The sequence below is a fragment of the Chelonus insularis genome, unplaced genomic scaffold (genome assembly GCF_013357705.1).
Source record: "Chelonus insularis isolate UGA/USDA-ARS -01 unplaced genomic scaffold, ASM1335770v1 scaffold_277_pilon, whole genome shotgun sequence".
Taxonomy (NCBI): domain Eukaryota; kingdom Metazoa; phylum Arthropoda; class Insecta; order Hymenoptera; family Braconidae; genus Chelonus; species Chelonus insularis.
This window is the reverse complement of record NW_023276791.1, coordinates 79,414-93,090: the sequence shown is the minus strand read 5'-3', so window position 1 is coordinate 93,090 and position 13,677 is coordinate 79,414. Positions and strand designations below refer to the sequence as shown.

General features: G+C 34.7%; 1 protein-coding gene across 26 annotated transcripts in view; it reads right to left on the bottom strand.

Moving 5' to 3' along the window:
- The window catches only part of shot (dystonin-like protein short stop), a 97,399-nt gene that overhangs the window by 20,575 nt on the left and 63,147 nt on the right, over nt 1–13,677 (bottom strand). For 17 of the 26 annotated variants that reach the window (XM_035093782.1, XM_035093772.1, XM_035093778.1 and 14 more), the window contains 3 exons: nt 4,089–13,569; nt 2,123–2,269; nt 149–2,036 (listed from right to left, as the gene is read on the bottom strand). In XM_035093782.1, coding sequence (XP_034949673.1) covers nt 149–2,036; nt 2,123–2,269; nt 4,089–13,569 — 11,516 coding nt within the window. The remainder of the gene's footprint in view (nt 1–148; nt 2,037–2,122; nt 2,270–4,088; nt 13,570–13,677) is intronic. The other 9 variants (XM_035093798.1, XM_035093788.1, XM_035093789.1 and 6 more) reach the window with 2 other exon arrangements.

Genomic DNA, 13,677 nt, shown 5'->3' with positions numbered 1-13,677 from the left:
TTAGCATAATTGTATCTTAGCAACAAGTGATGATTTGAAACGATTATTATTAAACTTTCTGGCTGAGAATTTATTCACTTCAAACTCTCAATTTTCCACTCAGACAGAAAGTTGAAAAAGCATAAGTGTAAAAAAAAATTAAACTCACGTGGACTTGTAATGGTATTCCGTTTAGTAGGACTTGTGCTACCGCGACGTCTAGGTGGGCTCTCACCACGTTCTTTCAGAAGGCTGTCATATACAATACCAAGATCATTAACTTTATCCACGGTATTACCATAATCCCGGTACTCTTTTTGGATAGGTTTTAACTCTTCAGCTTGAATTTTCAACTTTTCAAGATCTACAGCAACAGGTTGAAGTCTTGTCACCTTAACTTCTGTGCGATTTAACCAATCAAGAACTTGATCGCGTAATTTTTCATAAGCTGAAAGCTGTTCAGCTCGTGATTTGCTAAGTCGTTGTTTCTCGTCCAAAAGATTACCAAGCTCTTTCCATTGCGATTCAACAGCTTTGATTTTATCTCTAATTGGAGCTGAATCAGTGATATCTTTTTTGGCAACTAAGTTCTTTCCATTATGAATCAAACTTTCAACAGTTTGTCGTTGATTTTCACGCTTATCTGCCAATTGAATCATCTTACTTTCATACTCAGATACATCTAATTTATTCAACTCTCTTGATTCAAGGGTTTCAATCATATTCGAGTACCAGCTGTCGAATTTAGTAGTTTCTGTAATGAATTCATGAAGGGCTTGTGCTACTTCGTCAAGGAATTCTCCTCGACGCAATGATTTATCCATCAGTTTTTCATATCGATTTTGGACATCTTTAAGTTTACTTTCAATGCGTTTTGCAACTCTTGCATTGCTGGAATTAATCAAAAGATCTTGAGCGCTGTTAGTTATGGCTTCAACACTAGCACGATGACTGTCAAGATCGGATTGTAACATCCTTTGTTCCCGTTGTTGTTCTTCCAAGCGTTCTTTATGAAGACTGGCTGGACGTTGGATATTTTTGAATTGACTTTCAACATTATTAAGCCAAGAAACAAGACTATCTAGAGCATCTTGGACTCCTTGACTTTGTACTAAAGCAGTATCAAGTTCTTGGCACTTCTCAGCTAGGGCATTGGATAGCTGGCGATACTTATCTTCTACTGCTCGGACGGGTTCTTCTAGTTGATTTGCTTCACTTGGAGTAAGTTGTCCCTCCAAGGATCTTAATAAAGCATCAAGACTTGATTTAGCGTTGTCTATAAGTCGTGCATTGGCTAGGAATTCATTGTTCAATGCTTTAGCTTTGCTTAATTGATCTTCAACCTGTTTAGGTTCCGCTGCGGTGGGTTCAGAAATAACTCGATGGACTTTAGGTTCTACTTCCTTCAACCACAACTTTGCCTTTTCCAAAGAATCCTGATAGTCACGCTGTCTGCCTCCAACTCCAGACAATCTGTCTGACAAATTATTCGCTCGAGCAAGCAAGTCCTTGTATTGGGCTGTTACAATTGTAACTTCATTTCGCACAGGTGAATCTTGACTTGCTGTAGGTTCTTTATGTGGTAGCCGTTGCGGTAGACTGGTTCTAAAGTCATTGAGAACTTGAAGATATTCTCGGCTCTCATCCACAAACTTCTGTGCTGCCATTGTAATAAATCGTAAGTCAGCTTGGTGGGCAATAACATCACTGATGAAATCTCTAGTAGGATCTGTGCTTGCTGTCAGTTTATTTAAATCAGATAGAGATCGCTCTTTGTCTTCTAGAATACGTCGGGCTTTGTCTAACCAGGCGGAGAATGAAAAGATTTCATTCTTGAATTTGGAAAGTTCATCTCGAGCACCATTCAATCGTTTCAAGAGTCTCTCAGTGCGATCGGCTGTTCGGTCGTAACGAGTCTTTAATGATCTGCCGTTTTTCTCGAGGGTTGATACTTCGTCACTTGATAAAACGTCACTTCCTGTAATTACTACCTGACGGACCTGATCCAGGCAGGAGTGTACCTGTCGACTGTGTGATTCAATATCTTCTTTCACTTGCTGAAATTGAAAAAATAAATTTGTCAATTATTTATTGCAACATGTTTCCATTGATATTTTTTTATTAGAAAAATCGAATAGCATACCCTCATAATGTTTATTTGATTCCTAAGTTCTTCAAGATCTTCTTTGACAACATCCTGATTGGCAAGTTTGTCTTCAACATCAGACACCCATTGCAGGAGTTTAGTCAATGTCTCATCACACAGCTTATACTTCTCTTGAACCGCTTGCTATAATTAGTGACATAAATATTTTGTTAATTCTTAAATCGAGTGTTAATAGAAAAAAAACAAGTTAGATTAACATAATGAAGTTAATTAATCACCCGCCATCTCACCAAGGGCGGTAGAGTGAATTAAAATTAAAAATTGAAATAAATCATGAGCCTATGGCATAACTCATACATGCAAGCACAAACACGCAAAAATTGAACACACATAGAGGTACAGAATTTTTATTTGATATAGCTTTAATTTATCTGCAAGAACTGCATACATACGTATTGGATTTTGTATGCAGATAATAAGCAATTAAACAATTGTCAAGCCATGTATCTTTGGCAAGATAATATTCAAGCAAATAAATTAAAACGTACAATAATGATAGTGTATTGAGACTAATGGTATAGTAAATAATAGTATAAATGTAAAAAAAGATTGTATTGTATTGTATGGTTTTGTATTGAATCGTATGTATATTTAATCCGAAAGAGATGCTATAAAAAGAACTTTGTTGTGAAACAGAAGAAAACACCTGGAAAAAAGTAAAACACTTACATATAAATGATTAAAAAATTGAAAAAAAAAAAATTTTTTTTTGTATCATAAGAATAATTTAAAATTAGCAACATTCTGGTTAATAACAAAGTTAAAAACAATGATTAATAATTAAATATTAACATTGTTAAGGACTGTAAATAAAGTTTAAAAAACAATAAAAATTAAAACCATTAAATTAGAATAAATTATTAGAAAATTGTAGTATTAATTTCTATTTCGCCAATCAATTTTTGTCGATTTAATTTAGAAAATGATTCGTGCATGAATTTTTAATAATGAAACCAATTCGTTCCGAAACTAACTAGGCCTTTTATTTGAAAAAAAAAACTAAAAAAAAAACCAATTATTTTATTAAAGAAAAATTAAATGAATGTCTTCAAACTTATTCAATCCTCAACAAGTTACTTAACATGAAAAATATACTAGTCTATAATAAAACCTTAAATAAAGGTAAAATATAATTAATATTAAATAGAATAGAGGTAAAAAGTAGATATTTAATGAATTAAATAATAAAAATAACGTTGATCTTAATCATGAAAGGCCGAATTAGTGTTGCTGATGCGATAAAACGATTGGGAATTAATGAGTTCGAGACGAAGCAATGTTTGGTTGAATTGTTATCAGTTATATAACATATATAAAAAGGTTTGAACGGCTGTCATTATTGCCGAAAAACCCCAAACATAGCCAGCACATATCAATGGTTAGTGTCAAGTGATTCTGAGTCTGATTCTGTACTGATATCCACGTTAAAATATTACGTAAACAAGCTTGAATATGATGTGTTGTATACAACAGGTAAACTAGATAACATAACCTAAAATGAATATTAAAAGCAGGCATATCCATTTTTCATAGCGCATATCATGGTATTTTAAGGTGTGAATATGATTTTTATAACCATAAATGAACTGATATTTTTAATGATTGAATTAACATAAAAAGAGAATATTGTTGAAATTTTAACGAACAATAAATAATAATATAATTAACATAAACATCATAACTAATATAAAAAATATTTACTTGAGTTGCAATGAGCAGGCCTGTTTAATAAAAAAAAAATGTCAATGATTTTAAAAGATGCGTCCATGCAGGGCCACCCTGCTCCGAAAATGTAAATCCAATGTATATTAAAAAACGAACCCCTTGTTTGTCTTTTATTTAAGGGTACATTAAAAAAATAATTTTTATAAGCAATAATGCAATAGACCGTAACCTGCCGGCAAGCTTTAAGACATGAGCATACAGATATCCCATCACTTACCCTCGCTTCTGCGGCGAGAATGTATCCCTTCTCCAAGGCCTTCACGAAGTCAAGATCTTTCCCTTCTGGATCATTGAGAAACTTGCCTGCTACAGGATCAATCTTTCCTTCGTTTATGGCCTCTAGTAGACTTGATATCTCACCAGATTTGGGGTCTTTTATCACAGTCGTGGAGGGATCTATCAAGCCTGATTCTAACGCATTACTTAACGTCAAACGTTCACGGTCTAACACGGATGTTATTACAAATGGATCATTAAACCCGCCAGTAGTAGGATTGTAAATATTAAATTGCAACGTTTCGATGAATGATAATCCACGTTTTTGTGTTGTTAATAATCCAGACTCATATGCTTTAGATAACGTGTATAATTTGGATGTCTCTGTATCTAATACACTGCCCTTTTCTCCATCCATAATTCCTTTTCTGAATGCTTCTGGCAATGTCACTAATTTTTTCTTTTGCAAATCTTTTATCAAGACTGAATCTGGGTCAATAATTCCATAACTAACAGCTTCTTTTAGAGACATTTCTTCATTACTTACTGGGTCAGTTAATTTAGCAGTATCAAGATTTAATAGCTCTTTATCAACTGCTTTTTCAAATGAAATTGGTTCTAAGAGAAATACATTTATATCTTCAAATTTAACAATTCTTGGAAGCATTTTTTTATTCTGTGGCTCAACTATACCTCTTTTAGACGAATCAATGACATTGTTTTCCAATGATTCACTTAAAGGAATAAATTTACCATTTTTAGGATTTTTAATTACACACTTGGAAGCATCTAGAAGCTCATATCGAACAGCTTCTTCTAAACTACACTCTCTGATACCTTGTTCTTTTACTGGTGATTTTTGTAACCCGGAGGAAGTCTTTTTCTCTAATTGTTGGGTTAAAGATTTATCACAATTTACTAACAGTCCACGTTCTAGAGCAATATCTATATTATAAGCGCGTTTAGTTTTTGGATCAAGTACTTGGCCTTTTTCTACATCAATAGTACCATCAGAAATTCCCTGTAATAGTGATTTTATCTGACCAGTTGTTACGTCTTTTAACGCAGTTGTTTCTGGATCGAGAAGTTGCGAATTAAATGCCTGAACTAAATCATAAGCTTCATTCGAAGTTGGATCGATGAATTTACCTATTTCTGGTCGGTATAACGTACACTTTACAGCATCTTCTATCGACATAGGTTTGCTAGAAGGTACAATATAACCTTTTTTCTTTGCCTCTTGCAAATTGATCGTTTTATCAAGCTCAATTATAGTATAAGTTCCGCGCACATCATCGATAATTTTCTCAGTAATCGCTTGGGAAAGCGGAATGTAATGATTTGTTTTTGAATTTTTAACGATTGATACTAGAGGATTGATCATATCAATTTGACAAGCTTCAGATAACGTCAATTTTTTATTTGTTGATGGATGAATAAATTGTCCGGATGGTATATCATACATTTTCATGTGTACCGCTTCGTACAAGCTAAATCCTGCACTTTCGATGTCAACGATTAAACCTAATTGGAGAGCCATAGATAAAGGAATAGGACAATTAGCACCTGGTTCTTTAAACATACCCGATCGTCTATCTATAACTCCTGCTCGACAAGTTTCTGCAAGAGATAATAGAGTTTCATTTCTTTTATCCCAATAACACACCAATTTTGGACTAATTATACATATCCTCATCGCTTCATGAAGAGTGATTGTTCTTCCTGTTGATGGATCAATAACCTTTCCTGTCTTTTCATCATACAACCCTTGATGAATCGCACGTTGAACTGAAATTGCTGCTTTATTATCTACAATTAGACCTGTTTCATAAGCTTGGATCAACGAAACTTCGATATTATTTTTAGAATCTTTGACTTTTCCACTTGTACCATCGATTATTCCCATATTTATTGCCTCTTTGAGTGCAATGTTCTTTGCAAATCGAACCGTTACATCTTTAACTGTAACTGAATCAGCATCAATTAAATTTTTCTCAATTGCTTGAGTTATAGTTAAATATGCACCAGATTTAGGATCTAAAAATAGGTTGGTTTTCTTATCTAAAATGCCTTTTAACACTGTTTCACTGAAACTCATTGGTCTTCTAGTTTCTAATAAAACACCTTGTTCGAAAGCTTCATGGAAATCAATTGGACGACCCTGCTCAACAATAACTGTACCAGTTTTTGGATCAATAATTTTTTCTTTAATAGCTTTATTGAATGTAATCAGTTCACCATACGGATCTTTTACAATAGCAGAAGTAGGATCAATAATACCTTCTTTAATTGCACGATCAGTTGGTAGTCTCTCTCTTGTTTCTAAACTAATAAATTGTCCAGTTTTAGGATCATAAAATCCTTTAAAAACTGCCTCAGGAAGAGATATTTTTCGTTTTGCTGGAACTACTAAACCACGATCTAAAGCATCTACAAGAGATAAGGCAGTACCAGTGGATGGATCCAAAGCTGTTCCAGATTTAGGATCTATTAAACCAAGTTTAATAGCATCACTCAACGTTATTACGTCTCCAGATCTTGGATCCTTCACAGATGGACTGTCATGACTTATCAAACCTTTCGAAATAGCTTCTTCTAACGTCAATCTATCACCATCTATCATAAATCTTCCTGTTACAGGATTATAGCTTTGATGAGCTAAAGCTTCCTGCAAAGTCCAGGGTTTTGTAGTGTTCAAAATATATCCTTTCTCTAAAGCAACATCTAACTTCATTGGATGAGGATATACTAAAATTCCTTTTTGTAAATCAATTAATCCACTCTTTTCAGCATCTTTTAAAGATACTACTACTTCTTTTCTGTCATCTTTTATTTTAATCATCCGTCCGTCAACAAATCCAGAAGTCAGTGCGTGTTTTACTGTTGATTCTATGCCTGTCATTGGATTTAAAACCAGTCCAGTCTTTGGAGAATAATATTCCTGAACTATCACATCAATTAATGAAGGCACGAATGGTGTTGTAATAATTAATTTTTTATTTAAAGCCTCGTCGAGTGGCAATAATTCACCTGCCTTTGTATCTCGAAGCCTACCAGTCTTAGGATTGAGGAGCTTTACTGTTAAAGCATCATCTAAAGATAGAAAAGATCCTGCTTTCGTATCTTGACATTCAGTAATAAATGAATCAATTATTCCTCGCTTAACTGCTTCTTCGACATCTATATTTTGATTTGTCATTGGATCTTGGATACTTCCTGATTCTGGATCATACAATCCTTTGCTAATCACAGCTTCTAGAGAAATTGGCTTACGAAGACCTGGAAGAACTAGACCTTGTGTGAATCCTACTTTTATTTCTACTTCAGATTTCGTTTCAGTATTTATTATTACACCACGATTCAAATCAACAATACCTGAATCTACTGCTTCAGCAAGAGGAATGATTTCATCGTTTGCTGGATTACGAATGGAAACTGAGTCAACATCAATTAAACCTGTTTCAACAGCATCAGCTAATGATAATTGTTCACCAGATCGTGGATCCTGAAGATCTCCACTAATAGAATCACAAATACCTGATTGAATGGCTTCTTGAAGAGTCAAAGTGGACTCTTGATCGATTATTGGAGATCTCTGAATAATCAGACCAGTCTGAACTGCTTCAAAGAATGGAATCTTCTTACCACTCTTTGGATCTACCATATAACCAATATTTCTATCTACGAGAGGTCTATTAATAGCTTCACGAAGTGATACGTATTCATCAGTCTTACTTGATAGGTCTTTTACCCAGACATTGTCAGGATCAAAAATTTCTAAACCTAAAACAAAATCGTGGAAACCAATTGTCATACCAGTATAAGGATTGACGAATTTTTCTGAAATTAAATCGTAAACTCCTTGTTCTGATAAGTATTGAGGAGTTAGATTTCTAAAGATTTCTATTTTAAATCGTGGTCTTTCTTCTAAAATACAAATTTGAGTTTTACTAAGAACAACAATAGTCTCATTTAATTCTATTTCATGCTTCTCCAAGGCTTCATCTACTGTCAATGGAAGTTCTTTTTGTCCAATCATAATTTTGCAAACCCCAGGCTCAATTAAATCATTTTCAATTGCTTCTCCTAAAGTAATTTGAAGAGGTTGAGAGCTTTGAACTTCAGACTTTTCAACCTTTTCACTTTCAGAATCATGAACAGATTTTTCTTTCAACTTTGAAATATCTTTAGGTTTTTCTTCAACTGGTTTTACTTTACTTCCTGTTACAGTTTCTTTAACTTGATGAACTGGACTTGTTTCTTTAACAGGAGACATTGTCGGTCTTCTATCAGCAGTCTTACGATTTTTAATTGCATCTACTACTACTTTTCCAGCTAGAACTGGAGCAGCAACGACAGCAAGAAGACCTAATTTAGCGGCTTGAGACACAGACATAGTACTTCCGTTAGCATCTTTAATTTTCCCAGTCTTGGGATCTAAAACTCCACGTTCTACAGCTTCTTTTGTCGTTATTTTCTCAGATGTTTTGACATCGTAAACCACAGAATCAGGTTCAATTAATCCAACTTCCATAGCCTCAGTAAGACTATAAGCTTTATTTGTTTCTGGATCACGGAATTGTTGAGTTGATTCGTCATAAATCTGATCTACAGCTTCTAAAACTGTCATTGACGAACCAGAGGTTGTTTTCTTTGGCGATTCTGATGGTACAGATTGTGCTGTATCAATAATTCCATCTTCAATAGCCTGTGAAATAGGCATTACACTTCCACTATCAGGATCTGTATATGTTCCTTCATTCATATCAATTAATCCTTGCTCAACAGCATCACTAAATGCCATTTTAATATCTCTAGTAGTAAATTCTTCTTTCTTTTCTGATTCATCTTTAACAATTCCTAGTTGGTGAGCTTCGTCCATAGAAATAATCTCACCAGTCTTCATATTTTGGACTTCAGAGGTATTTAAAAGAGCATAGCCCGGAAGTAGTTGTACTGTTTTTGTCGTGATTGTATGATAGGAAGTAATAGTCTCTGTCACAGCAGTAACTTTATTCTCCTCTTCGGGTTTATCTTTAACGACTAAAAGCCCGGATTCAAAGGCTTCTTCTATTGGAATAATTTTATTAGTTACAGGATGAGTAAAAATAGCCTTATCTTTGTCAATAAGACCGGCCTCAAGGGCTTTTGTTACTTCTATACATTCAGGTGCAGCTGGATATGGTAAGGTCATAATAAAATCTTTCTCTATCGCATCTTCTAATGGCAATTGTTGACCAGTAATTGGATGCGTTATTTGTTTTGTATTTACATCAACGAGTCCTCTCTTTAAAGCAACAGGGAAAGTCATTCCTATTGGTGGAAGAGATACAGAACTCGCGGGGTCTTTTAAAATAAATTTATTTGCTTCAGTAGCTTCTATTAAATTTAAATTACCTTCTTGACAACGTACAAGTGATTTATCACCATCAATATCATCACTATCTATGGAGGACTGGATTGATAATTTTTTACCATCTTCGACAATTACTTCTGACAAAGGATCCACTATATCACAAATAATTGCTTCATTCAATGACAAATTTTGTCCAGTTTCTGGATGAACTATTGTACCTTCACGATCTAATAGGCCTTGATCATACAATTCAGGAACTGAAAGACTGTGAGCAAGTGGAATTAAAATATTTCCACTCGTTGAATCTAATACTCCACGATCAAGAGCTTCTTTAATTGAAAGAACATCTCCGCGTTCAGGATCAACAATTTTTCCTTCACTTGGATGAATTTTGTTACTTTTAATAGCTTCTTCTAATGACTCTTGATTTAATTCACTTTCATTCACAGCTGGCTCTAATATTTTCATGGTCTCTTGATCAATTAATCCACTCTCTAGAGCCTCTTTTGGAGTTATTATCTTCTTTCTCATCTTTTGGAGTATAATTGGCTTTGCTTCTTTTTCTGGACTCTGACTTAAAGTTTTCGCTCGGCCAATTGTTACCTTATACTTCGGTTCGGTTGTTACTCTACTTCGTGTTTGCTCTGCTAAACTTGGTCCCTCACTTTCTTCAGATTCCATTTTTTCTAAAGTTTCTCTTGAAGCTTTTACTATTTTTTCCGAAGCATTTGAATCTGTTTTACTAATTAATTTATTCATTTCATCTGCTGTAATGATTCCTTTCTGCAATGCTTCTTCTCCAGGAATTTCTACTCCTGTTTTTGGATCTTTTACAAATATCGACATCATTTCTGATTGATTCATAGTCTTATCAGGAGTAACTAGACCTCTCTCTATAGCTACTTCTCTTGGAATTTTTTCACCAGTCTTTGGATCTTTTATCATCGCTTTTTTCACAGCTTCAACTGCAGCAGCTGCTGCTACTAAAGGTGTTCCAATCACTGCCACGAGTCCAAATTTAGCTGCATCACTGAGAGAAATTTTTCTTCCAGTTTTATCAACGTAAACACCAGTCTGAGGGTCTAATATATTTTTTTCTACAGCTTTTTCTAAAGTTATTTCATTGCCAGTCTTTGGATCTTTCACTACTACTGACTCAGATTCTAAATTACCTTCATTTACAGCAGCCAAAATATTGGCAGATTTCCCAGTTTCAGTAAAAATTACAAGAGCTGTCTCAGGATCATAAATTACTCCTTGAGATACTTGAACAGGATCTGAAGAAAATGGATCCTCAAGGCCTGACACTTCAACATCCTTGGAATTCTCATCACCATATGTTACTTCAACTTTGTCAGGTTTGCCTGACATTTTCGTAATTTGTATCATTCTAGGATTTGGTTGTTCAACATCCATACTTCTTTCTTCTAATATTATCAAGCCTTTCTCTATAGCTTCCTTCATAGAAATTTTATGAGAATGAATATAATGCCCTGTCGCATCTAGGATATTTTTGTCTATACTACGAAGTAATGAAATCTTTCGTCCATTATTTGGATCAATGACAAGCCCAGAGTGAGGATTGATGATCTCTAACTTGACACATTCCTCAAAAGAAACAAGCCTGTCAGTTCCAGGAATGATAAAAAGTCCAGAAACTGGATCAAACAACCTCTGTTTAATAGCTTCAGAAAGCATCCAACCTTCAGATGGCAATTCAAATACTCTTTTCTCCGTCAAACTTGATTCTTTTTCAATAAAACTCTCAACCTCTTTTTTAATATTCATCACTGTTTTTTGAGCTTTAGAAATTGGTTTATCTAAATCTTCATCAGATGGTTTAACAAAGACTGTACTAACAAACTCATTTCCCTGTTTACTTATTTTTGTCGGTGAAGAATTCGAGTCAAGAGAATCTGACTTACGAGCGGATTTTTCTTTCTTTTTTAACGGAGAAGTTTCAGAATGATCTTCGATGGAAGTAATAAGAGTTGAAATCTTTGGAGAAGAATTAACTTCTTCATTGTTAAAAGAAACGTTACCGCGAGTTATAATTGTGGTAGTTGTTCCCACAGCTTTTGGTGGAGGGGAAGGAGCAACAGAAGACACTCGTAAAGTTGGAGGTTCATTTACATTAGCATAAAGAGTACTTTCAAAAACCATTTGCTTTGAAGGAGAATCTCTAGTCTTTTTAGGAGAAGGAACAGGTTTTTCTGATTCCCTAGCTTCAGGAGTGCTGAGTAAACCTCTTTCAATAGCCTCTTTAATATTAAATCGTCTATTATTATCAGGATCCGTAAATTCTCCAGTCTTTTCATTTAATAAACCTCGTTTAAGAGCATCCCTATAAGATATTTTATAATCTCTTGTAATTGTTTCTCCAGTCTCTGTAACTGTTACATAACGTTTAATTGTTTTCGTCACAGTCTGTGTCGTTACTGTAATATTTAAAAGACTTGCAAGTAATGCTGCACCATCTGGAGTTATCAAGCCACGCTTGATAGCATCCTCCAAAGGTACTGGTTTCTTTGATCGTGGATCTAACAAATGACCTGATCTTGGATCTAATAATTCAAGCAATACCGCTTCTAAGACACTAATCTCTCGACCATTCTCAGTCACACCTATTCCTCGATTCAACATTTCCATGACTTCCGGTCTCGCATGACCTAATTTTACTGCTTCATTGAAGGAAACTGATCGTCCAGTTTTCAAATCTACTACAAATGATCCACCGGCTTTCGGACTTATCAATCCCTTCAATAAAGCAGCATTTAGACTAATAAACTCTTCAGAAACAGGATCTTTAAATCCATCGATATCAAATATTGATTTTTGTGCTACTGATGTTATCAATCCTCTATCAACAGCTTCAGGGATACTAAATTCTTCACGAGTTTTTAAATCTACATATTTTCCACCATCAACTTGAATAATCCCGCTTGCTAGTGCATCAGAGAGTGTAAGCAAATCACCAGATCGTGTATCAGATACCGATTTAATATTATCAGAATCTAAAACCCCCACCGATATCGCTTCTAAAATTCCAAGTTTAGTTTTATGAATTGGACTGAATATTTTACCTTTATCATCAATTATTTCTAAATCACAACAATCTTTAAGTGTCATTGGTTTAACAATTAATTGACGTCTTCTAGCTTCTTTAAATGACAATTTTTCCATGGTAATTCCATGCACGTATTTTCCATTTTTCGCATTTATTATCCCCTGATTCATAGCTTCAGACATTGTAATTTTAATATCATTTCTCGCATCAACAACTTCACGAACATCTGGATCAATGATGCCTTTAGCAATAGCTTCAGTAAGTAAATAATTTTCTCCAGTATTTCTATCAATAATTTGACCCAGTCTATCATCGACCAACCCTTGAGATATGGCATCAGCTAAGGCTAGAGCACCTCGTTTGATTTTTACAGTTGTATTAACCTTGGCTATGAAACCACGTTTGAAAGCTTCTTCAATTGTCATCAATTCCCCATTGTCTGTTACGAATTGACCTGTCTCTGGATCTAACAAACCTTTTCGCATCGCATCGGCAACACTAACCCCGGCTGAGGACACACACGTTACCTTGACTCTATCATCATTTTTCTCAGCATCAAATAGTTGACGTTGGATCGCCTCCAACAGAGATAACCGACGACCATTTTCTGTAACTCCACATGGTCCTAATAATCGACGAGCCAATTCCACGTCAATTAAATTAAGAGCCACAGCTTCTTCAATTGAAACACTCGTCTTGTCTTCGATTGAAGTCACAATTCTACCATTCCTAACATCTAGTATTCTAAGACTTATTGCCTCGCCTACGCTCAAGACTTGGCCAGTTTTTGGATGAATTATACCGCGTGCTTCTATTACATTATCTGTATCAAGTGTATTTTCAGATCTTTGTCTTCTTTTGAGGCTCCTTGTTTCACTATATTGCACACTGCTCTGCGTACTACTCGTACTATGTGCCCAGGAGCCATCATTTTCAGTTCTATCCGTGATGTTGCCATTTGTTGCAACAAAGTTGTGATTATTGTACGGTTTAATTGGGGATTCTTCCCGTAATGACTTCTGCTGAATCTCACTAGATTCATATCGTTCAGACGAGAACCTAGATAATAAAATTTACATTTATCAATAAACAAAACCAAATATCTATTTATAGGTTTTGTGTGAAATTACTCCAAGTATCAGCATGCTTTGATCAAAATAAAAATAA